Here is a 26896-nt window from a genome sequence, read left to right as displayed (position 1 = left end):
CACATGCCGCGGAGCAACTAAGCCCGTGCACCACAACTACTGAGCCTGCGTACTAGAGCCCACGAGCCACAACTACTGAAGCCCACGCACCTAGAGCCCATGCTCCACAACAAGAGAAGCCACCGCAATGAGAAGCCCGCGCACCACAACGAAGAGTAGCCCCTGCTCGCTGCAACTAGAGAAAGCCCGTGCGCAGCAACAAAGACCCAACGCAGCCAAAAATTAAAAAAAAAAAAAAAAATTAGCAAGTTGCATAATAACATGTACTAAATGATAACATTTATGTATATTTTAAATTATAGTAGGTAAAACACCAAACAGTTGTGCCTTCCATTTTTAAAATTTCTAAACTGAATTTTATCATATATGCATTTATGCATGTGATATGTGTATAACGTGTATTACTATATACAATTTTGTCCCTATGTAAATAACGTGGTATTTAGTGTCCAACATAAGAAAAAGAATCATGCCTTCTTCAAAAGAAAACTTTAAAGGAAAAGATAGGATTGGTTCTAAAAGAACTTGATATATTGAGCTTAAAGTTAGAGAATAGAACATTAATTTTATGTATTGTGAAGCTTTGTACTTTACTAATTTGAGTTGACTAGAGTCACTGTACGTACCAGAACGAAAAGATACAGTCAGAAAAGACTTTGCATGTAAAGATGGACAGGCACAGGAAGGTTTCTGGAGTTCAGCAAGAAGTGAGCAGAGGTCAGGGGAAAAGAGATTTTAAGTGAGAACTCTGAAACCTTGCGGCATCCCAGGGCCGTTGAATTATGCCTCACAGGCCCCGAGGCTGACTGCTGCTTTAACTGCTGTCTCAGCCACACGTTTTCTGTATTGTCCACTGGAGGCTTTCCCCCTTGGGTTCACATTTCCAATTTTCTAGATGAGTCCATTGAAGAAAAAAAGAAGATGTATGGTTTGGAAATTTATTTTACTATAAGCTTTGCCACAGATATGTCATCAATGAGGAAGAGTGGTACCTCAAGGTCCATTAGTTAACTAGTAGACTGTAAATGTCAAATGTAAGTGACTATTATTATGCAGTCTGTATATGGTGACATGTTTGATTTGTTTTGTAAAGGTGAGGTAAAGGGGGGAAAGCTTTAATGTAAAGACAAGAGGATATAAACGAGAATGGGCTGTAGAGACAGAAGGACCCAAGTTCCAATCCTCTAGCTGCTCCTCCACAGCTGGGCTGTGACCTTGGGTAAGGCTCCTGTCCTCACTGAACATGAACAATAATTCCACCCCATGAGGTTTTGCAGGAATTAGAATATATGTGCAGCTTCCATCACAGTGCCTGGGACACAGGACACACCCAATAAATGGTAACTAACATTTTATGGTTTTACCAAAAGGAGTAACCTTAGGAAATACGTGGTTAGAATTTGCAGTTGATTTTAAAGCATCATTCATCCATTCCCTGAGTGGAATTCTTATTACCATATTCATTTCTCACCCCCCTCCCCAATTCATTGTCGACTACTTGCACGTCACTTTTTTCTTTCCCATTATGTGTTTTCATAGTCTGTGATTGTGAAAAGTGTTGAGCGAAATGCGTTAAATATGTATGAAGCAAGGAAATGTCTCCTCGGACTTGAAAGCAGTGGGGTTACCATAGCAACCAGTCCATCCCCAGCATCGTGCCCTGCCGGCCTGGCATGTCCCAGCCTGGATATCTTAGCTTCCGCAGGCCTCGGACTCACGGGACTAGGTATACAATTTATTATTATAGCCCTTCTCAGCCACTGGGGGATTGCTTATCCAGTTTCCTTTCTTTCTACTGTTTGGGGCTACATTTTAAAGGCTGTTTTTTTCCTCTTCAGGCCCTACGATCAGGTGAAAAGCAACAAAACTCGAATCAATACATCTTGATTTTTTTGTTAGACTCTTATGGATTTCTGTTTCCCACATTCTTTTTATTTTGGCATAAATAAGGTCTGGCTGTTGTATTTTCGGGGGCTGTGTTTGTTCTTCTAAATTAAGAATGCCACTGAGAGTGAAGTGAGCCGGCTGACTGTAATTGATGTGTTTGCTCTCTCTTGCATTTGCAATATTACCATTAGTCCCTAGAGATAAAGATTATCCAGTTTGCTTTTCAAAAAGTAATTGCAGACCTGCATGAGGGGTGGGGAGGGGGGAGGTGAAAGGAAGCAGAACCCTCAGTCCCAGTGGTTAGGCCTGCCTTGCCCAAACACAAAGGAGATCTGGCCTGCGGCCACCACGGGAAACAAACCGACCTGCATTTATGTCTCAGGTGAAGAAGAGAAGGATGAAAGAACAACATCATCGTGGTGCTTTAGTTCTTTAAGAAAGCAGGGTGAGCCACTTAGTAGGCATGGTGTGATATGTATTGCCTCATTTACGGATTCCCATCTTGTAGGATGAAGTTCATTGCTATATTACAGTTATTCTAGGTTCATTACTTTTTTGCACATTTTTCAGTAGCTATTATATAAAAAGCTAATGCAATAACCCTCGCAGATCATTCTACCAAGTTCAGTGTTGAGACAGAAAAAGATACTCTCAGCAGTCTTTAAAATTTTTAATAGCTTTTCTTGCTTTTAAAAAATGTAATATGGTTATAATATGATTAAGATTCCAAGTATCCCTGCCCAGACACCATTACAAGTAAAGACAGATTTTCCCCCTTGGCCCCTAATCTCCCAAAGTTGTCCCTTCCACTGGAGATTCTGAACAGAGTTGTAATAACACAGCAATGCATGTGAGTCAGGAAATGCCAATCAGGCAACTTAGCAGGAACTGAGTTCTTCCTGTACTAGAGAGAAAAAAAGTGAGCAAAGATCAGAGTGATTTAATTTTAAAATGTTTTCATGGCTATCTCTAGCCTCTAATACTTAATGCTTTAAGTATTCCTGGGAACTTATTTATACAAACTCACATTTCACTTTAGAACATATTTGAAATGCCCGAAGGGAAATTTCATTACTAAATCAAACATTAAATCCTTAAAACAAGCAAAAAGCCGAAAAACAATTCTTTTTTCTGAGAAAAGTCTTCATACGCATTGAGATGGACCCAAAGATGTCATGTATGGACAGTCATACGTGGTATGAAAACTGTTCCAGGTGGGCCAGCCTCTGCAAATGGACCAAAGGGAGATATTCTGTTGCAGGAAAACGTCCCCCAAGTCACTGCTAATTGTAAGTGGTTTAAAAAGAGTTTGTTTGGAAGCAGATGACAAGTGAATTATGCAGAGAAATACAAAATGGGTCTCCACGTGAGCACAATTTTGTTCATCCTGGCTAGCTGAAGTGATTATGAAGCAAGTGACTGGTATCCGGGCCCCTGACTGCTGTCCTGGTCTGGGCACATCTGTCTTCCATTTCTGTTTGTGGGCAAGTGGGGTCCTGTGTTGGAGTTGTATCATGCAATATTTCATGTGAATATTTGAAAGAAGGTAATCTGTCACTCTTATATCTGGAAAATATCAGATTATATGAATGTGCATTCCAAATGGCAATATTGAGGCCATCTGTATTTCTAAATCTTGAGTTTATGTGTATTGACTTCACTTTCATTCATTACAGGTCTTTTGGGACCCACTGCCTTATCTCTCAATACTTCGACAACCCCGAACTCACTTTTGAATGCTCTCAATAGCTCAGTCAGTCCTTTGCAAAGTCCGAGTTCTGGTACCCCTAGCCCCACACTGTGGGCACCTCCACTCGCTAGTACTTCAAGTGCCACAGGTCAGTATTATTTAAGTACAATCAAAGGTGTGTATTCTTAGGAAGTAATCAGTTTTTTAGTAAAATTTACTAGTGGTTCTGTTTCCGTAGGGAAGAACTATGGTTCAAAGAATACTGCAGCCAAACAAATTCTCCAGAGTGTAAATCAACTAAAATGAAGCATAATAGAGCAGGGAGATTTTCATAAAAGTAATATGTAATCTTCAAACATGACAAGCAGATCAGGAAAAAGAACATGGTGTGCAGGGAGCAGTGGCAAAAGCACGCGTGGGTCACTGACCTGGTAATTAGGAAATGCACGTTCTAGTTTGACAAGTTTGCTTGGTAGTCATACGCACATGCTAAATCTAGCTAGTTTCCTCATTTGTACAGTGAAGAGCTTGGACTAAATACTCTCTAAAATGTTGTTCCATTTTAATACTTCTTCTATGTTTTTATAGTCATGTGTTAAACCTGTTAACAGAGAGGTATCAAAATTGAATTCTCAGTTTGCAGCAACAAAAATGACTTTTTTTGTTGTTACTGAAAATAATAAAATAATGCTTCTTGATTCTGAGTTTATTCCTGTCTAATGTCTGTCTTCATGAAATGCTGTTGTAGGTTTTTCTGCTATACCACACCTTATGATTCCATCTACTGCCCAAGCCACATTAACCAATATTTTGTTGTCTGGAGTGCCCACCTATGGGCACACAGCTCCATCTCCCCCTCCTGGCTTGACTCCTGTTGATGTCCATATCAACAGTATGCAGACAGAAAGCAAAAAAATCTCTGCTTCATTAAATGGACACACACAGGTAATGCCCTTCAGCAAGAATCATGTGATCTATGCTGTTTGTAAGAGATAAGCCACTGGTAACGCATTTAAGCTTTTACCTGAGGTGAATTTTAGAATTGTGACCATATCTCTGTGTTGTCTTCTATTATTATTTCAGTCTCCGAATATAAAATATGGTGCAATATCCACTTCGTCACTTGGAGAAAAAGTGCTGAGTGCGAATCATGGTGATCCATCGAGACAAACAACTGCATCTGAGCAGGCATCTACCAAATCAAACCCTGCAGAAGGTATCTTTCCTTCTGAACTTCAGCCTGCTCCGTTGATTGGATAAAGGGGATTGTAGAAAGTCTGTGGAGTGATTTTGAGTGGGTTTTTCTAACTAGTTATGATTCACCCTGCCTCAAGACTGCAGAAAGACAGTATCTTGAATGAAATTCCAAAGAACATGGTGAAAGAGCACTTTGCCATAGAAAGAACCACGTTCCCATTACATTGGACCTTCCTAAATTAAAGTGACTGTAATTGTGCAGCAGGAAAGCATTAACTTACTAAGTGTGTGTGTGCGTGTGTGTGTGTGTGTGTGTGTGTAATTTTTTCCCAAGTAGAGAAACATCATCTGTAACAATCTTTAAAAAAACATGAGGGTCTTCAAATTTCATCTTGAGTTTTTGAGGTAGCCTGAATTTAAGGCATCTTCTCTGTAGCTGAAAGCTGTTATGCTTTTGTCTCCATAGAATTAGATTCTGATTTGTTTCCATTGCAGGTGATTGTTGATAGTAAGGTGATGTCTGGATTTTTGCTTTTTCCTCTCCCCTTCTGCAGGTTGTAATGATGCTTTTGTTGAAGTAGGCATGCCCCGAAGTCCTTCCCATTCTGGAAATGCTGGTGACTTGAAACAGATGATGGGTCCCTCCAAAGTTTCCTGTGCCAAGAGGCAGACAGTAGAACTATTGCAAGGCACGAAAAACTCACACTTACAGTATGTATTTTAATTTTAAAATCCCTTGATCCTTTGAAAGAAAGTGTATAACAGGCTGGATTTGTGTTAAACTCAATAGTTAGTGTTCTTTGGTTCAAGTGCATTTGACATTATCCATGGGTTTTTTTCATTTCTCTTTACGATTACCTTCTCTTTTTACTTTTAAAAATTTTATTAAGAATAGTATCTGATAACTTTCACCCTTGTTATAAAACAAAATTCAACTAAGTAAATTTAAAGATCAAATTGACTTTATTCAACAATCCATGAATTGGCAGCTTCCCATTTAGCAAATGGAAAGGAGCTCCAGAGAGCTGCAGAAAGAAGAGGTTTTTAAAGGCAGAAAGGGTGCAGGACAAGGAAGTCATAAAGAAAGGATTATTTCAGGCAAGGTCACCTTCCTTTGGGAGAAGGCAGTGGTCTATCAGGTGGGTTACCTCACAAGTGTTGGCTAGGAAATTCCAGACAGGACTGGTTAAGATTACATTCCTAGGAGAGGCTGAAACTGCAGTTAGGTTAGGTATCAGGTCTTGGTTTGCTGATATGGGGCTTAGTACAAGTGACTCCATTTTGGGCCTGTTGTCCCTTTTTTTCACAATTCTTTCCTTTTGATCAGACTTTCAGCCCAAGTGAGAGATGTGATCAAAATTTAAGGCATTAGCACCACTCTCAGCTACCTCTCTGTAGTTTAGTTCTTATAGCTTTTACTGATCCTCCGTGTGGTGTTCACAGGTCGTGATTCTTTTTTTTGCTATTGAATCTCTGTGGTATTCACAGGTCATGACTTCAGGCTCACAATTGTTTTAGTCAGTCATTTTCTTCATGTCTTTTCTGGCATTCCAGTTATAGGGAGGTCATTTGCTCAGTGGTTAGTGGCTGCAAAAATAGATTTAAAGCTTTTGAGAGAATACAATGCACCAGGGAGACTACTATGACTGTTATAAGTAGAATAATTTCCAATGTTTGGAGGGCAGTTCGGAGCCATAGTCCCCCAGACCCAAACCAATCAAAATCAAATAAGTCAAAGAAAGACCCTGCTGAAGGAGTCATTTTTTTTAAGCCAAGTGGCTTGCTCAGTGATCTTAGTTAACCGAGTTTCCACTTGCCCAGAATGTTAATCCAGGTTCAGCATGTAGTGGTGGCCACAGCACAGACACTCCCTTGTTCAGCTAAAAGATAATCAAAGGCTATTCTGTTATCAAGAACAACTTTGGCCAGAGAATCTAAGGAATTTTGTTGGGCAGCTACTGTCTTGGTAGATTTTGTAGTATTTTCAAGAGTTAAGGAGAGATTCCTGATTATAGTTTCATTTACATTTACTCTTAACCCTGGGAGTAGGGCCCTGCTATGGAATGTGAATCCTGAGCCATGAAAGCCTCCTGGACTTTTCTAACTCTGCAATATAAATTCAGGGGAGTTGTCCAATGAAGTGTCTCAGTTTGTTTGTAAATAGTTAGGGGCACAGTTAGATAACTCAAGAGGCATTGCCCTGCGACGCGCCAGCCATCTAGGCATCCATAGGCCCGAGGAGAATGATCACCACCACAGACAAAGATAAATACTGTTGGGGCACAGACCACTTCCACTAAAGTGGTGCTGTTCATGGATTCATTTGCAGAGATTGTTGCATTTGCCCATTCAAGCCATGAGTCATTTAAGTTTTCAGTGCATTTGGGAAGTAAATCTCCTAACCTGAAATAAAAAGTTCTGAATTACAGAGGTTACCTCCCTTAGCAATGGCCTGAGAGATTCAGATGACTGCATTATCTTTCTGGATCAGTGCCAGACAGAGTAAAGGAAAGAAAAAGAGAAGAAAAAGGTTTCATATTTAGTTAAAGTATGAAGTCTTGATCTGGGGTCTCAGGAGGAAGCAGTCTACCTCAGTGTCAGCTACTTCTCCAACTAGTCAGTTTGATTTTGAGGTCTCCAGCTGGTGTACAGGACCAGATGTCAGGTGGAGGCTTCTTCAGCTGTGAGATGTGTACCTAAGTCTCTCAAGTTTGGCTGCCATCTAAGTAGTGAAGAGGATCTGATATAGTCCCTTCCAAGGAGACTCAAGGACCATCTTTGTTCTTAGTGATTCCAAATCAGAAGGGTGGGAGAAAATTGGAAACATAAGTTTGGAGAATTGTGGCTAGTTATTTGAAGGGAACTAGAAGAATTCAGGATCCAGTCCAGTTTGCAGGAATATAACAAAACCTCAAAGAAAATTAATAGCACTAGAATCTAATATCTACAAAAGTACAAACATTTTTCTCTCTACAGTTACTTCCATTTTTTAAAAACAAAAGATAATTGCAGTTAAACTAATTTGTTTGCTTTAAAATTGGCCTGATTATTTACATAAGTGCAGCAAGAATAGTGATTATGTTGTATGAGTTCTTTTTAAAACTGTTTTGCAGGAACTTTTCATAAGGAATCTCAGATTGAACTCTTAAAAGCCTCTGAGGCCAGAAAGCCAAGCCAAGAACTCGCCATCAGATTTTACCTGCAATACCTATAGTTTGGGTGAATTCCTCTCTTCATAAGGTCCCCAAAATAACCTGAGGTTCCTGGGCCTGCCAGGAAATGACCTTCCTTACTCACTGGGTGAGGCTGCCAGGAACCCTGTAAGCAGAGTACCAGGCCAATTTTTTTCAAGGGCCTTTATTGGCTTTATTAAGTTAACCTTAGTTCCTTAAAGCTGTCAGATCATATCTGAGTCTGTGTACATCTCTCTCAAATATGACATTTCAGTCAGAACTTTGGTAATATAGCCAATGTTTCCAATGTATTCTGTTACAAGGAGAACAGATTCTTATTGACCTTTGCAAATAACTAACTGTATTGCTGTGCAAAGAATACAGAAGAGTTTCCAAATTCTGGAGGGATCAGGTAGGGAGAAAAGTAAATGTTTCGTCTTTGTTTACAAAGGTATACTTTACCAAATTTCTGTAAGTCATCGATAACTTAGGAAAAAAGGTTTCCTTAAATCTGGAAAAACAAAACATTAAGGAACTAGCAATTTTTCAAACAAAAAAAAATCATTAAAAAATTATAATCATCCTCCTCCTCAGTTCATTTAGTCCCATGTACAGTAATTGATATTTGTTCTGCTTGAATCCAGTTCAGTTTTATGACCTTTATGTTATCAGAAACATGCACTTGTTAAAATCCTTTCCATGAATCTCCTTGAAGATGAAGCACTTCTGTAAGAACACTTCTGCAGAAGCATCTAAGACAATAAGTCTCTGTAAATGACAAAGACTTAAAAATGCCCATTGTTCAAGATCTGATGAGATTTCATTTGATAAAGAAATGTAGTTATTTCTGTGATATACACCAGTTTACGTTAATATTAATTATGACTGATAATATTATACCTGGACATATCACATCTCTAGGAATTTCACACAGCTCTGGAACACTTATATACCTATACAAATACAAAATAGAGAGGGCTTAGTATTACTTTTATTTGACAATACTTCCCATGTAATTTAACACATCACAGAAGCCTAATTAGTTTAAGATCTCTCCTTTTATAAGGAGAGGGAACAAATCTTTTGAGATGTGTCCCAGGAGCCCTCTGGAAAATCTCAGAGTTAGTTTGAGGTCAGAAAGATTTCATTTGGGATTTGATTTGGGGGAAGTTTGTCAAAAATATCAAAAGGTTTAAAAACACTTGGTCAGATAGGATCATAGGTCACTGTGAAACAACATTTAGTTATCCATTTAACCAAAGTGACAATTGAAGACTACACAGGCAAACATAGAAAGTTAAATCGTTGTTACAGGAAATTATTTTGGTAAAGCCCAAAATACTTGCTTTCTAGGCAGATTACTTAAAGGTAAAGAACAACCTTTTACAATCTCTTATTAAGAGCAGACCAGTAATTCAAAATCACTTGTTCTTTTAACAGAGAGAAAATCAATTCTGATTTTGGACTGATGTACTTTTGATATTAAAACTCATTTTTTTTCCACTTAAATAAATTCATTCTAATTTTAGCCTGCTTGACCACACATAAAATTCCTTTCCCAAGATTCCTTTCCCACAAACCTTATACAGTTTGGTCTTATGTTTTCTTCTTTCCCATTCTGAAGTAACCAGTCTCACTTCAGGACAAAATTAGTTTCTTTTTCATCAACAAAAATTCCTCTCCATTCCTCATACCTTCTTTTACTGAAAACACACATCCTACTTTCCTTGCATATGGAAATGTTTCCTTATTATTTCTGGTAACTTTAATTATATATATACACATATATATATACACACATATATATACTATAAACATATTTATATAATATATATTTAATTTTTAACCCTCAACAACCTTTTTAGTGAAAAGAAGTAAACAATTGTGTGGCTTGACAAATTAATATTTTTTATAATGTCTAGAAACATATGCTTTTCCATAGTAAATTTCTCAGTGTGGCACGAAACACGTTTATTAATGTATCCAAATATCTTTAGTTTCTCTGTAAAAAAATAAAAAGGCCAAAAGTGGTAAACCTGTGTTCAGTAATTAATGTTTTAGTATTTTATCTTATTTGGAAATGATCTGGATATTCAATGACTATCCATCATTTACTTTAACTTAGCAAAACTTTAAGGTTTTAGGTTACCAAAAAGATTTTAGAGAAACTATTTTAAAGTTTACTGAAGAACTTTTATCCCATTTACATCTGTAGTAATCCCCTTTTTTCTGTGGGGGATATGTTCCAAGACTCGCAGTGGGTGCCTGAAACCATGGATAGTCCTGAATTCCTATGTATACTATGGTTTTTCCTATACATATATACCTATGATAAAATGTAATTAGAGATTAACAACAATAACTAATGAACAATTATAACAATATATTATAATAAAAGTTATGTGAATGTGGTATCTCTCTCTCACTTTCTCTCTCTCTCTCAATATCTTATTGTACTGTACTCACCCTTCCTCTTCTTGTGATGATGTGAGATGATTAAAAATGCCTATGTGATGAACTGAAGTGAGCTGAGTGATGTAGGCATTGTGATGTAGTGGTACGCTACTATTGACCTTCTGATGATATATCAGAAGGAGGATCTGATCCTGGATCGTTGAGCTATGATGATGTTGATGGTTGGGGAATTCCACGATGGGGTGGAGTGGGGTGGCAAGAAATTTCATCACACTACTCAGAACAGCAAACAATTTAAAACTTATGACTTATTTATTTCTGGCATTTTTCATTTAATATTTTCAGACTGAGGTTGACTGTGGGTAACTGAAACCATGGAAAGTGAAACCACAGATAAAGGGGGACTACTGGATTCAATTTACTTAATTTATATAAGCACTTAATCTTTTAAAGCCACTTAAATAGAGCTCTTTTACAAATTAATTTTGGCAATACCATCCGGAGGTGGAAAATTCAATACATCTGCAAAACATACATAGACACACATAAATTGACAGTCATAAACAGAGACCTTTTGGGTTCCATTTTTAAATTACTGCTGTGAATCAGGTACAATAATACAAAATTTCACTAGTTATAAAAAAAAAAAAGTTGGATTTAAGTTGTTTTCTGGTAGATGGAATAAGTTAAGTTTACCTGCTCAGATGGCTGAAGCTTTTTACTCTATTTGTGGGGAAGACACTTAAAAATTCTTTGTCCACCTAAGTTTCAAATGACCTTTTCCCTTTTGTTCATCTTCTGATAAGAATTACCTCCCTGAAGTTTGTAGAACATTTACATCTCCAAGGTACAGGGAAAGAATGCAAGTTCCTCCAAGGACTTTGGCTTCTTCCTATAAGGCCAGAATTTCTACAATAATTACAAGCTTTCTGAATAGGGGAGGTTTTAGGATTGGTAAAAGGAATAGGTGGACTTTGAACTGCCTCTACAGCTAGTTTCTAGTTTTGCAAAGATTTGTAAGATAAAGACAGTTGCTCTCAACTCCTCAAAGAATTGGGTTGCAGCCTAAATGACATAGTTTGAGCCACCCATCCAACTACATCATCCTTAATTTGCTTTTTTTTTTTTTTTTTTTTTTTAAATATCAGGGAGAAGATTTTTAACCAAGGTGGGAATCACAAGATTTCTGTGTTCTGGATTTAGAGCTGTTTGCCTTTGGAATGTTTTAGTAAATCCTTTCACAGAGGCTTTAGAGGGTTTTTCTTCCCCTCTGAGTGCATAGTTTAATTTTAGTTTAAGGGAGGAGATGTAAAAAAAATTCCCATCAGCCTCTGAATATCAGCTTCCAATTTTTGACCAACTGTTGACTGCAGAGCTCCTTAAAAGAAAATCTTTTAACTATCTTGTCAGTTTTCAGTGTGGACAAGCAGTAAATATTTCTGGCAGTATTGAACAACCCCTTAGACTTAAGAGGTATTCCAGAAGAGGGTGCAAAAAATATTTTCCTCTCTTTATTGGGTACTACAGACAGAGACCCAGGAGAGCTGACTCTGGTAAGAATTTTCTCCCTTCGCAGGCTTCTGCCAGTTTTCCCAGGATCCCACCTACAGGCTCCAAGTGAGGTTTAAAATAGAGGGTGTAGCTCTAGTATCTACCAGAATTTGGCAAGGTTTTTCATGAATTTTAATATAGTTTCCCTTAGCTGTTTAAGGGAGTAATGTAGCAGTTTATAAGAAAATCCCTCAGAATCTCATCAATTCTGGGAGGGGCTCATTCAGGGGCCCTCCTTTGAGGGTAGATATGAGGGTGTCTATTGATGCTGAAAACTCAGCCTCTGTGCACCAGTGCTGAAGCGAATCTTGGAGACAGAGTTTGGAGTGAAGTAGAAGAAAACAGCTTTATTGCTTTGCCAGGCAAAGGGGCCACAGCGGGCTTGTGCCCTGAAAAACTGTGTGTCCTAACCTGGGAGGATTTGGTGAGGACTTTTATAGCAGTGGTTCAAGGGTGGGGTTGCTGATAAGGAGCAGGGTGTGTGCAGGGCCTGCACTCCTTTAATCTGGCCTCAGGTGGTCTCCTGGTGAGCTTCTCTGGTTCTCAAGGCTGTCAAACCGTGAGCCTCTCTCTGGAATGAGGATTGCTTCATCAGGTAGTTCGTCTTCCAGTTGTTAGGGTCTTTAGTTCCGTAGAAGAGCTCAAAGATGTTGTTATGTGTATCCCTTGACACAGAATCAGCACTCTGCCCCAAGGCTGCACTATTGTTTCTTGACTGGTCCTCCCTTGTTTCTGTATCCCCTCCCTTCCCTAATTAGCAACTGTTCGAATCTGCCCTTTGGAACTCAGGGAAGGTCATAGGGGCTGGAGTCTATTCCCTACAAACAAGAAACAGGGGACACAGAAAGGCTTCCAGGCCCAGGAGCCCCACAGGGTCCCGATGGTTTCACTGCATGACCACTAACATGTCAGACATTTGTTTGTGATCTTCTAGTCTCTTCAGTGTGGAAAGGCAATTTAGACAGGATTACTGGAGTGAGTACTCATATAAAAGAGGATAGGGAGTTCCCTGGTGGTTAGGACTCTGTGCTCTCACTGCTGAGGGCCCGGGGTTTGACCCCTGGTTGGGGAACTAAAATCCCATATGTGCAGCACGGCCAAAAAAAAAAAAAAAAAGAGGATAGAGGGGAGCAGTAGTAGTTATGTCAGTCTTATTGTCTCTTGTTTTAGGTGCCTCTTGTGTCTTTAATTTTTCATTAGCCTTTTTGCAATGAATCCTTCATTTAAGCTATTTTGGAGTTTTGAAGCCTTTTGGAGTCTTCTGCATGCCAATTAAAATAGGTATCCCATTTTTTTTGGGGGGGAGTGGGGAGCCCTTGCTTTTAAGTGCACTTCTTAAATGATCTTATATAATTGGAACATTCCTCATAATGGCCATTCTAATTGTAGATCATCTTTAGTAACACTTTGCCATGTTTATAGATATTTATAGCTTCCAGGACCATAGTTCTTAGATGTAAAATAAGCAAGTGTACCAGAAGGTAGCGTGCTTAACTCTTTGAATTTTAAGGATCCCATTTCTTTCAGCTAAGCCTTTTTGGGTTTTGGGAAGGATGTGCTGTGGGCTTGGGGATTGTGTGGTGTTTTACAGTGAACCTTGTTGCACGGAAATCTTCTTGAGGTTGGTGGATGACCTAGTGTCAAGCTAACCTGTTCCGTGACCAGCTTATTTGAACACGGGAGTCCTTGAGTTAGGTGGAGGGTACTTTATCAGCTCTTAAGTGCTTCACCCATGCCCACGAATTTTTGTGGCTTTTTGGCTTCTGACATTCCTATTAGTGGTAGCTTTTATCTACAGAAAACAAGATAAACACACACATGCACCTTAACAAATTGGCAGTAACCAAAGGATTTTGCTGTGTCCCAGCCAGTTAAAGGTCTCGTGTATACCACCAACAATTCCTGCCATGGGACCTTGGCCTGGGGAAAGAATTGAACCAGCTGACCTCAACAAATGGAGACTGAGGACTAGGGGCTCCACATACATGGAGAACTAATAGTTCCCACATGGATCTTGGGACAGAATCAAGGCCTGGGGGTTTCCACCAATTAATTGACTATTGTGGTCTGAAATAAAGGCGAGGGGCTTGAGCTCCCGGCAGAATCATCTGCCGGATCTAGCTGACCTGCCTTGTATTGGAAAGCCAATTAGATTGGGAGCTCAGTGCAAAGACAGCAGAGCTCAGAACTGAGAGGAAGTTACCTACAGTCCTCAGAAGCAGTGAGAGCGACAGAGAACTCAAAAGGGTTTGCAGGTGCCACACCTGTGTTTCTCATTCCCAAAGTTATTGGAAGTCTCCTTCAGTCCTATTACTGCTATCAAATCTGTTAAAAAAAAATTCAACTGAGTAAGTTTAAAGATCAAATTTACTTTATTCAACAATTCATGAATCGGCAGAATCCCATCTAGCAAATAGAAAGGAGCTCCAAAATGCTGCAGAAAAGAAAACATTTTAAAAGGAGAAAAAAGGAGGGACCAGGAAGTCATAAAGAAAAGAAAGGATTATTTCAGGCAAGGTTACCTTCCTTTGGGAGAAGGCAGCCATCTGTCTGGTGGATTACCTCACTAGTGTCGGCCAGGAAATTCCAGACAGGACTGGTTAAGATTACATTCCTAGGAGAGGCTGAAACTGCAGTTAGGTATCAAGTCTTGGTTTGTTGATGTGGGGTTTAGCACAAGTGACTCCATTTTAGGCCTGTTGTCTCCTTTTTAGTACCCCTAAATCTTCTCTGTCATCTCTCCCCTTCCTTAAGCTGGTTGGGTTTATTTCTGGATTCTCTAAACCATCTCTTTTGCTCTGAAACTTTAGCATTCTCTCTGCTCTTCAGTAGTCAGCAGGGCAATTTTAACTCTCCGATTTTTGCTGTAAGAAATTTTCTTAGTGTGAATTCTCCTTCCTTTGGCTTTGAATTTCCAACTTAAACTATGGCTCCCTTGTTCCAAGGTAGTGAATTGTTCACTTTGGTAATAAATACTTGGCAGTATCATGATTTTACTTATTACAAATCACAGTGAGTATAAATGCATATGTTATATTAAATATAATTCTCCCTTACCATAGCACCATTAGGGATAACAAATGTGTTATCCTTACTTCTTCCATTTATTTTATTTTTTTCAAATAGGCAGTCTATTCACATTTTAAAAACGCAAAACAGTGGAATGCTTCTACATCGAAAGGTTTTGTTCCCATCCACTTCATCTACCCAATTTCCTCTACTGTCTTTTATATCGTTACAGAATAGAGTGTGTTTAGGCAAATATAACATATATATATATTTTTAACTAAAAAATTGTTTTTATTGAAGTAGTTGATTTCCAGTGTTGTGTTAATATATATTATTTCCTCTTTTTCTCAGCAAAATCTGTTTTGCTTTTATAAAAAGCAAAATCTGTTTTACCTTTATAAACTCTTTGATTAACTACCATTGTTCCCATTTTGTCCAAATCTGCTTTACTTGTGTTTTTCTTAACATGATACTAATACACTAAATTAACATTATTTATTACAGGTTAGAGAAATGATTTTGTTTTCCCTCTGTGTTGATGCATTTGAAGTATATACCTGTTCCTTTCATCATTAAATGTGTTCATTGAGTGTGTAAGTGTGAACTGATTATCTCTCATCTGAATTAAGCTGCAACCTCCAGAATGGTCTCCCTGCCTTCAGTCTCTTATCAGCTCTATCAATCCTTTATTTTGTTCCAGTAATTTTTGTCACACTCTGACTTTAAAACCACCAGTGACTGCACACTTCCTTTCCTTTGCTTATGCTGTTCCCTCTGAGTTGCTGTTACACAATGGCGAACCTGCAGATGCCCTTTAAATTCCAGGTCACATGCCTGTGTGAAGCCTCTCTGAACTTTTGTCAAACAAAGTTCTTTGCTCCTCCTTTTGTATTCTAATAGACCTTTCTAAATTCCTCTGAATTCCCCTGGCACAACTGAAGAGTGAATGATAAAAAGAAGAATGTGTGAGCAAATCAGCCCTTTGACTAATACTGTTTGTTATTTCTGTTTTACTTGAGCCTAACATGCAGTTGGATGTGAACTTGAGGTGCATGTATAGGGCATTATAAATTCTTATAATTCAGATAATTGCCCCCCATTTTAAGAAGCACTTTCGTGTTCTTTCCCTGCACCCTGAACAGATGTTAAAGAATGTTTACCTGCTGCCTTTGTCACAGCAGATTTGTTAGCAATATCATGTATATTGCACACAAATGAACTGGATCACCTGCACGCCTTCAGATTGACCCAGTTTGTTTAGACTGCGTAAACATGGGTCATGGATATCTCCTTGATGTATGTAAATTAGAAATCTTGTCTGTATGTCTATTTCATATGTACTGCATACAGTGTATCATACATGCTATACTCAACGTGTGTGAATATAGATCATGAAATAGTTTCGGCACCATCTCTAGAGTCAGAAAGTCTGGGTTCAAATCCCAGCTCTACCATTTACCAGAGGTGTGACCTTGGACAAGGTACTCCCCTCGTCTGAAAAATAGGGATAATAAGACTGCCTTCCTCATAGCAGTACCGTGAGGATTAAATGAGATAATACCTGTAAATGGTTGACGGTGGTAAACCTACATAGTCAATGTGGCACCTAGGGAAACGTGTGCTACATTTGTACGTAAGGGTGGAGTGTTCAATCGCAAACTCTCTTTCACAGCAGCACTGACAGGTTGCTCTCCGATCCTGAGCTGAGTGCTGCAGAAAGCCCGCTGGCTGACAAGAAGGCTCCAGGCAGTGAGCGTGCTGCAGAGAGGGCTGCGGCTGCCCAGCAGAACAGTGAAAGGGCCCGCCTGGCCCCACGGCCATCATATGTCAACATGCAGGTAACGATAAACAAGAAAAAATGGACAAGTCATCCAAATGTAGGCTGCCTAGGTTGGGGACTGGGGAATTCAGTGAGCTTTTAGCAGTAGAGCAGAAATTAAATTTAAATATATATGCAGTACTTAGGAATTGGTTTTGCTATAAACATTAAAAATGAAATGCAGGATTTAGCTTGAGAAGAATTCTTTAAAATATAATATTAAAAATGACATAATATGGTCAATGTCACTGTGTCTTATGCAAATGACATTTTTCATCTGTTTAAAAAAATTTAGATAAATATGAGAGCTGTTATTTCTAAGCATTTACTATCTCATGACATAGTCTTGGATAAATAGATATAATATTCTTCTATCTGTGAAATGGAGAAGATAAATTTGGTGTTCCTTAGACAGTTATAAAAATACCTAATGTGAAGCTTTAGTGTTTTGAAAGGAGATGCTAAATATTATTGATGGTTATGTTGGTTCACAGATTTTTATGATTATTTTGAACAACTTCCTCAGCAGGGATTTTCTCTGTATCATTTTCAAAGTATTAGGCTAATTACTCAAAATAGACTATTGATCATGAAATTCGGAAATCTGATTTTCATATAGATCACAATATGAAAGATAAGGATTTTGTGCTTTTAGAGATGCCTGTAAACATTTGATTTCAGTATCTGAATTACTGGGTAGACTTACCTACTTTGTAGAAAGAGATTATCATCCCCATCCCCCCACTTCCAAAAAAGGGAAAAACTTCACAAAACCCTAGAAATAAAGAAGTTGTCACAGATATGTCAAAGAAATTAATTCATGGGACTAAATTATACTTCTGTAATTCCAGTGAAAACTACAGTACAATCCTGCTTGTCTGTTTTTCTAATCCTTTGCATTTGAACATTTTCAAGAGTTTTTAGATGAATGTTTTTTACAAAAGCCATAGCCTTTATAAAGTGCAAAGTTAAAAAAAAAAGACGTTTATTACATTTTCTCTGGCGGATTTATTTTCAGTTATTATAAATTAAAGTTCTCGCATCTAAGAAGTGTCAAATTCCTTTATGATCCCTTTATAGTTTTCATCTATCTTGTGATTCTTATCTTTTCCATCAGGTATATACCTATAGTGAACCATTTTCATGTTCCTTTCTTTCAGGATGGATGTAAATGTTCTTGGTGATAGAGTTTCAATTTAAATAGATGTATTTACACCATTAGTGAAGAAGTGACTCTTAAAATCACCAAGAAATCAATGATAATAGTTTGAAGACTTCCCTGATTGCTTTAGCTGAAGATGATCTCTGTCTCCTGATCATTCTTGGACTTCTCTATCTCCAGCTCTCTCTTCACACTTATCTCACTTTCTGATTTATCTTGTGGTTATTTCTCTTACTCATCCCTGCTAAGCTTCTATATGATTTGAGGCTATAGATTATTTTTGATTCATTGTAATATTCTTCCACAGACTGCAGCACAGTCCCTTTAGCCAGAAGGCACTCAATAAATATTTACTGAACAAGTAACTTCAGCATCTCCCCACATCTTGCTCTTAGACATTAGTCATTACAAGTTGATTTTAACTCCCAGAATCATTTTAGACCTAGGATTTCAAAAACATTATCAAACGGTGTTATCTAAAAATCTGACTCTCCCAATTTACTGCCATGTTCCTTCTGGTTGGTCTAGGTCAGCCTGTTTACTTTTATTATTTTGGCCTAATCATTTGTAGTACATTTCACTTTCAAAAGTATCCTGTTTCAGACCGTAAATTATATGGACACCCTACATATGATGGTATAGTCCTCCTGGGAGGAAGGTCCAAAGAGCTCTTGCCAGTGGGTTCTTGACCCATCTGATAGGCCTTTGAGACATTCTTTTTTTTTTTTTTTTAACTTATTGAAGTATAGTTGATTTACAATATTGTGTTAGTTTCAGTTGTACAGCAAAGTGATTTTGGTTATACATATATGTATATATATACTTTTTTAAAAATTCTTTTCCATTATAGTTTATTACAAGAGACACTCTTAAATCAAGTGTAAGCTAGTTCCTGAATTGGCGAGTTGAGAACCCTGGGTTAGCATTTGAGATGTAGCTATATCTGGACTTCTGTCTTCAAAATGACCTACCTTGGTCCCTATGTAGACCTGACTGTGTCATAGTCACTTATTCAATGTGAATGGGAAGAATAAATGGTGCCATCCTAGTCCTGTGCAATAAAAGATAACTAAGTTTTATTTTTTAAATTTAGGTTTATATTTTTATTTAGGTTTAATTTTAATGTACTGCTTAAGCATTCTGATAATGCATTATTTTGAAACTTAGCATAACTGTTATTAGATTATTCACTATACGTTAGCATATATTGGTCCTGGTATGTTAAATATTTCATAGCAAATAGGAATTTTTTTCTTTTTGAAGGAAAATTTCTAACTTTTGTCACTGTCATGACTTAAAGTTGGAAGTAGTACTTTATTATTATGATGAATTAGTTTTGAAAACATGTTTATCAGACTTGCATGGATTACCGTCACATGATGGTGCAGAGCTTAGCGTTTGTCCCAGGCAGATTCATGGGCTGTAGTCAAAATCTTTTTTCATGAAGTTTTGGCATAACATTTGGACAGACTGACAATAAAGATATTTTCTCTGTTTTTTTTTTTTTTCTTCAGGCATTTGACTATGAACAAAAAAAGCTATTAGCAACCAAAGGTATGTGATACGTTAATGATCTATACTTTGATTTTTATTTCAGTAAACACATAAAATTTTTTCAGTGTTGATGTTGAACTGAGAAATTGGACCTTCATAAAAGGAATCCCAGAATGTTTAGGTTCAAGTTGCACAAACTTTGTTGAGGTTGAATAGATTAGCATTAGATCAATTAAGAAATAATGTATCATTTTAAAGTTTACCATTACTTTGTATAAAATGTTTTAGGAGGATATTTTAAGGTATTTTGTGTTAAGAAATAATATTCAGTGATAATTTCTTTACATATATCAAAGAAACGATACTCATCAATATTTTATTTAAGAAATTCATTAAAAATACCAAGCATTTGTTTTACGTTCTGTTTTCCAAAGCTATGTTAAAGAAACCAGTGGTGACGGAGGTCAGAACACCCACAAATACCTGGAGTGGCCTCGGGTTTTCTAAATCCATGCCCGCTGAAACTATCAAGGAGCTGAGGAGGGCCAACCATGTGTCCTATAAGCCCACCATGACAACCACTTTTGAGGTTTGTAGAGTCATGCCCTACCTATTCTTCCTGTCTGTTCTCTCAGCAGAAGAGAACAATCTTCTCTCCTCTCCCATTCTCTATTTATAGAAGGACAATCTATTAATGGTGATTTGTTTTAATTTCTATTCCTGTAAACGTATTGCTATGGAATTGATACACTCCAATATATTATGATCTTTTATGCGTCTTCTCTCACAGTTGTTGATCAGCTGTGAAGGAGGTGTAAATTTGGATAAACTTGTTTTTGTTAGGCGGAGAGTGTCATAAGTGATAGAGCAGGGCTGAGATTAAGCAAAGGACAGATGTAACATTCCATAAAAAATGTGTAAAGAATCCCTTTATCCAAGGGTATCACTCGCAAGCCCACCATAGGAGGAAAAGGCAAGTATTCAACAAAAACAAGTTCTCAGATATGAGTTAAAAATTCAGTGTGTTCAGATGTGCCAGGAACACAGCAGGAAGGATCACAAACGAGAGCCCCAAAATGTTATGCTTCCCAGATGTTGGCTGTAGTGCTCAGGGTGAGACTGGGAAGCTGGTATCCTCACCACATGGAGAAGAGATCCAGAGTTCCTTGCTTCTAAGCTAGGCTATACGACTCACTCGGCAAGGCCTTTTCAGCTGGAGAGTGTCAGATTTTGGCTGTAAGCCTTTTGCGGCAAGGCCTTTTCAGCTGGAGAGTGTCAGATTTTGGCTGTAAGCCTTTTGCGAGTGGGGTGGAGTTACAGCACGTGCACACACACTACTGGTGAGGCTGTGCAAACCCAAACGTGGATGAAAGTGATTAATCCAAGAATCACAGTGTTCAACCAGAACACTGTAGGCTGAAAAACAAATAGTGGTTAAGGGTTTCATAATTGTTAGTCTAATAACTAGCATTTGTAGATTGATCTTCTTTTCTCCACCCATTTTCTTTGTAATAAATTAGAATGTTGATGAAAGGCAGAAGCAAACATGACATTTTTTCCTTTGTCTCTTTGAGTAAGTGAAAAAGAAAATACTATTGAAATACTGAAAAGAACAGTCTCCTGTGAATTTCATTGTCCGACTTAAAGTAGCAACCTAGCGGCTGTATTTAAAGATTGAAGTGACCGTCAGCAGCTAGAATGTAGGAACCATTGTGAAAAATTTGAGGCTCTAGGAGGCACACCCCTCTTTCTGCCATTGTAGCTTTGAGAGAAAATAAACATCTCCTTTCACTGGCAGAGACCTTAAAACTGCTGTGCTAATTCTTAGGCTTCCACCCTATGTATTGAATACCTGCAGTCTTCCATCCTGCTCACCCTCATCTTTGGTGGGGTGGAGTGTTAGGTGGTTGATTGTGTTTCTGTAGTTTCCGAGATGAAATGTTTCACTTTAGAAATGCTAATTCAGTTCTCTTCTCAAAGACCAGTAGTGTGACAGGTTGAAATGATGATCATTCTAATAACGTAGTTGTCAAGTGCAGGGGCTATGGGGCCTGACAGCTACCACTGACACACGTACAGCTTTGATGAGTGACTTCACGCCTCTGAGCCCATTTTCTCATTGCAGTTGTTTCAGGATGATGTGGGAGAGGGCATCCAGTGCTCAGCGTGGTGTGCAGGAAGTTCTCAGCAATATTTAGCAGCTACTGTTATTTCCACTGAAGAACTTTACCCTGAAGAAAATCAAGAGCCTGATGAAAGATGTGATTCATATACATATATGAATGCTTATTGCTGGAAGTATTTCTGCACATTCAAACTAGATATGTGTTTTATATCCAAAGGAATAGCTTAGAGTGTTATATGAACACATAATGTGCTAGTAATAATTATCAGATCACACGCATTTATTTCTTTGTGGGTTTATACGGTACATTTTCATCCACAAGCTTATTTGATACCTATAAACTCCCAGTGAGGGAAAGGGGCCCAGATCAGTTAAGTGTCTTACTTGAGGTCATGGTAGTAGTTGTCAGAGAGAGGACTTGAATTCATTTTACAAAATTTCTTTATACTCCTCTTCCTAATGGTTTAACTCAAGAGGGTACATAGCAAGGCGATATATAAATGCTCTAGAGCCATGTTACTGTACCTTAAAAGACATAAGAATCATTTGGAGCACTTAAAAATGCAAATTCTTCCTCCAGGATCTCACTCATCAGGGAGGGAGCCAGCAGGAACCAGTAATCCACATTTTCAGCAAAAGTCTAGTCTGTCTCTGATGCAGCCTCCCTTCTGGAAACATTGCTCTACAGGGATGTAACATAAGGGGGATGGCACAGAAATCATGTCAGAAGCTGGAAGACTCTTCTGCTCTGGCACTTGTCCAAGGACAAGTAGACCACTTTCTGTGGGCGGGAACGTGCAGGGTCCTGACTCAGTGGCTGAATCCCCTCCTGTGGCTTTTCTTGCTTTGGCTCTCTTGGGCTAGCCTGTTCTACCTTCCTGGCTAATGTCTAACAGCTCATTCACATGGAAAGGTAGGGGAGAGGATGTAACCAGCGAGATCAGTGCAAGGGCATTCACCATGTAATCTGCTTTTATTCACGGCCCCTTTAAACACTGCTGATGAAGAAATATAACCAAGCTTTCTTAAGGAATGGTTCTAGATTCTCCCAGGTGTGTAGGACTTGAACTTTTCTTCATGCATCCGAAAGCCATTGAAAGGAGGTGAAAGGGCCCTTACAAAGCATGATCTGATATTCTGAAGCAGCTGCTATCTGCAGGTGCCCGCCCTTCTCTTTATTCTGTTATAGCTCAGAGGGATTAAAAACTGGGCAATTAGTGAAGATTGTTTCTTTGGGTTAGAACACAGGGACAGGGTTGGGTTGAGAAGGACCTGGGAAAAGTGAAGAGAACTTAAACAATTTTTATTAAAAGATTGACCACATCTCTGCTTGTAGCACTATTTTAAAATTGGAGCGTAGCTAGAAACACTCTTTTTCCTTAATCTTTTCCAAAGAAAAACAAAACCAAATAGACAAGTAGAATGCTGCTCTAGAGGAGCACACTTAGCCAGTAGGTCCTGATGGGTGTGGGCTGTTCGGTGTGTCGGGGATCAAGGCACATGAGTTTCCTGCTCTGGGAAGCTTGCTTAAGGGAAGAAACCGAGGCTTTGAACATCTTGTTCAGATTTCTGAGAAACCAGATTTGAGCAGTTGTTTCCAGTTTTAAGGCATTTTTGAGAAATCAGCCTTTTCCAAAGAGCTCCTTTAGAGAAGAAGTAGGTAGCTTGAGGCTTATTTTTGTTTTCTTCAAGACTCAAAAGTATGACCCTGTCCACTTGATGATATACTGGGACAGCAAAGGTCAAACAAAAGGCTACTTGACCTGCAATATTTTTGTCACATCAACAGAACTACAAAAGGTTTGGGATTTTCTTTTTCTTTTTGCTAGTCATCTCTTAAAGGCATTAGGAATGGTTACATATTCTCTGGAGCAAATAAAACCTGCATTGGGAATCAAAAAATGGTTTTTAATTTCCCCAGCACTAAGAGTAATGAGGTTGTCTGGTTATTTTACGTCTTACAGATCTAAGAGTGGAGGTGAGCTGCCGTTCGTGATATTCTAGTTAGTAGATAACGAAGTAGTAAATATCACAAGACTATGTTTTACTTAATGTTTTTAGAAAACATCGTTTAGCCAGGTCTGATATAGCTGTGTGAATTAAATCAGCTTAGATCTCAGATGAGTGGTTTTTTTATACTCAAAAAGAGTTTAGATATGGAAGTTTTAAAATATATAGAAATACTACATAATAATCTCATTAATGCTTCTGGTAATTACCAGTTTTGAGCATGTTCTTATTTCCCTTGCTGCATGGGATTTATCTGGTTGAAGTATAATGTTAAAGATGGTTTTAATTGAAAAAGAGCATTTTTTGGTCTTAGGAGCCTTCCTTTCCCTATGCCCCTTCCCACAGTTCAGCAAAGGGGATCCCATAGATGTAGGAAAAGGTTATCTGTGAGATCCAGTATTCTGCAAATATTTATTATTAAGGACCTTCTGTGTTTCAGACACAATTCTAGACAGTAGAGATACAATGCTTGAATATAGATTCTTCCTTTCATGGACAGAGCTTTCTTTTTGGTGGGTAGAGAGAAATATGTAACAAGTTAACAAGAAGGCATTAAGTAATAAAAGTCCCTGATAAATGTGAAGCAGAGGCTGCTTTATACTGGGTAGTCTTAGCTGGCTTTAATGAGCAGAAGACGGTTAAGGTAAGACCTAGAGGGCAGGAAAGGGCCAGCCTTGTGAAGATCTAGGAAAAGAGTGTTAGGCCAGGGAAACAGCCGGCATTATCATCTTGAAGTCAGAGCAGACTGGTAAGTTGATGGAGCAAGGTGGATAGGGTAGGGTGGTGGAGCACTGAAGATAAGGCTGGAGAGACAGGCAGAGACTCAGCTATGGAACCTCTCAGCCCACGGTAAAGTACTAGGAAAGGATGGTAAGACTTTATACTTAGGAGAGGCATGATTTTGTTCTAATTTGCATTTAAAAGAACAACCTAGTTGCTTCATGGAAAATGGATTATTGGGGTGGGAGGCAAGATGGAATCAAAATGTCCATTAAGGAAGCTATTGGTGACAGTCGTGGAGATGGAGAAAAGTAGGTAGATTTGGGGTATGTTTAGATATGACATTGATAAAACTAACTGATAGATTGGATGTAGTGAGGGGAGGAGGAACGAATATGACTCTTAGAAGTTTGGCTTGAGCAACTGGGTGAATGGTCGTCACTGAGATTTAGGAATTCTGGGAGAGGGGTAGGTTTGGGTGTAGCTGGGGGAGATGGTCATCAACAATACGATTTCAAGCACTCTAAGTTTAAAATACCTATGAGACAGTGAAATGGAGGTGTCAGATTGGCAACTCTGTGATGCTAAATTTCAGTAGGGAATTCAAACCCAGAGGTAAAAATTTGAGTCATGGCTGCTGTTAAGCCTTGACAGAGGTTGCGATTACTGATTACTTAAGGAGAAAGTGTAGAGCGAGATGATAAGGAATGCGAGGACCAAGTCCCAGGGTAATCTGACATTTGGAGTAGAAAAGGGGAGGAAGATCCTACGATGGCTACAGTGAGGTAGGTAGAAAGCCTCGAGAGTGGTGGTATAACGCCCTGCAGAAAGAAGCATTACAGCCCCGCACGGTCAGCTGTGGTTATGCTGCTGTGGGATTGAATTAAGTAAGTTTAGTGACCTGAATAGTAAAGGATTCTCTAGGAATTACCCAGTAAACATAAAACTTTTAGAATCAGAGAATCTTGACTTTAATACTGTAGATACAGTACAAAGTATGGTACCTGTAATACAGTGATTAAATAAATGAATAAAGAATGAATAAATGCAAGTTCAGTGCAAACTGTGAGATCTTTTAAATTACTATTTTTATTTTGATTTGGGGGAATTAAAAAAGTTAAAATTTCCAGGTACTTGTAATTTGTTCGAGAGATCATGTACTTATTTGAATGAGAGTAACACAGGACAAATGCCAGATTCCTCTCCACCCTTCCACTCTGTGAGCCTGGGAGCTCGATTCCTGTCAAAGCATTGGGTGTAGCTGCACCGCTTCCCTACTCGTCCTGTGTGATACAAGGCAGAGAATCTCTGCTATACCAGATGGAGGATTTGCCTTGTTCCCCAAAATAGGAATCCTCTAAATCTTATAGGAATGAATCTTTATACTGGGGCCTCTCAGAACTCCTCTGGGCACCCTCATTATCAACTCCCTCATAACGAAGGAAAAACACTTCACTGTGTGTATTTCCAAGTGTCCTTGGTAGCTGGAAGACAAAGACTATAGACAGGTCCCATAGCCTCTTCTTGAGAATCAGCATTCGTGGGTAATGGCATTGGCCAGCAATCGAAATAAATGATAAGTGGTCTAATGTGTATTCTTTTCTCCTCCCACCCCGGGAAACCTACCTTGTTAAACACTTCCTTATCTGGCTTTGATTGTTTTCAGGGTTCGTCAATGTCCCTCTCGAGGTCCAACAGTCGTGAACACCTGGGGAGTGGAAGCGAATCCGATAACTGGAGAGACCGAAATGGAATAGGACCCGCAAGTCATAGTGAATTTGCAGCTTCTATTGGCAGCCCCAAGCGTAAACAGAACAAATCAAGTGAGCTTTGACTTTTCCTCATACTTTTAGATGTAATCAGCTTGGAATTTGTTTAGTTGGTTTAGGGTAATGTTCGAGTATAAACTCCGGACTCCATGCCTTCAAGTGTTTTGGATTACTCACAGGCCACCTCTTGTGAGAAGCCTTCCCTATTTTTCTCCAGTGAAGCAGGGCACATGGTTCTCTGCTTTCACTGCATTTTGTATATGCTTTCATTTTAGCATTTGTCGTACTGAAGTACAATTACTTACTTACACAACTGTCTCTTCCTGTAGAATTTGAGCTCCGCAAGTCAGGGACTACATTCATTCAGTAAACACTTATTTAGTGCCCATGTGCCGAGCATTCTTTTAGGCTGTGCCTTCTTTCTTTTTTCTTAATTGAAATATAGTTGGTGTACAAGATTATGTTAGTTTCAGGTGTACTACCTAGTGATTTTACATTTGCAGGCATTATGAAATGATCGCCACGATCAGTCTAGTAACCGTTTGTTTCTGTACAGTTATTACAATATTATTGACCATATTCCTTACGCTGTGTGTTACACTCCTACAGCTTATTTATTTTATAACTAAGGAGGTTTGTACCTCTTAATCCCCTTCATCTCACTCCCACCCGCACTTCCCCTCTGGCAACCACCCATTTGTTCTCTGTATCTGTGAGTCTGTTTTCACTTTGTTTTGTATTTTTTTTTGGATTCCACGTATGAGTGAGATCATACAGCATTTGCCTTTCTCTTTCTGACTTATTTCACTTACCAAAATACCCTCTAGATCCCTCCATGTTGTCACACATGGCAAGATTTCATTTATCTTTTTATG

The 26896-nt window shown here is 38.6% G+C and overlaps 1 protein-coding gene and 1 long non-coding RNA gene across 5 annotated transcripts in view; one reads left to right on the top strand and one right to left on the bottom strand.

The window, feature by feature from the left end:
• The window catches only part of BICC1 (BicC family RNA binding protein 1), a 301669-nt gene that overhangs the window by 260383 nt on the left and 14390 nt on the right, over nt 1-26896 (top strand). For 3 of the 4 annotated variants that reach the window (XM_082407419.1, XM_082407422.1, XM_082407421.1), the window contains 9 exons: nt 1540-1726; nt 3564-3725; nt 4326-4522; nt 4661-4793; nt 5329-5485; nt 16595-16760; nt 19418-19457; nt 19832-19986; nt 25919-26075. In XM_082407419.1, the coding sequence (XP_082263545.1) occupies nt 1540-1726; nt 3564-3725; nt 4326-4522; nt 4661-4793; nt 5329-5485; nt 16595-16760; nt 19418-19457; nt 19832-19986; nt 25919-26075 (1354 nt within the window). The remainder of the gene's footprint in view (nt 1-1539; nt 1727-3563; nt 3726-4325; nt 4523-4660; nt 4794-5328; nt 5486-16594; nt 16761-19417; nt 19458-19831; nt 19987-25918; nt 26076-26896) is intronic. The other variant, XM_082407420.1, reaches the window with a different exon arrangement.
• Nucleotides 19993-25960, bottom strand: LOC309635817. The gene is made up of 3 exons (XR_014249039.1): nt 25879-25960; nt 20692-22204; nt 19993-20639 (listed from the first exon to the last, which is right to left on the bottom strand). It is a non-coding gene; the product is annotated as an uncharacterized lncRNA (long non-coding RNA).

The sequence above is a fragment of the Balaenoptera borealis genome (genome assembly GCF_965194805.1).
Source record: "Balaenoptera borealis genome assembly, chromosome: 10".
In the NCBI taxonomy this organism is placed as follows: Eukaryota; Metazoa; Chordata; class Mammalia; order Artiodactyla; family Balaenopteridae; genus Balaenoptera; species Balaenoptera borealis.
This window is presented reverse-complemented; position numbering and strand designations above follow the sequence as displayed.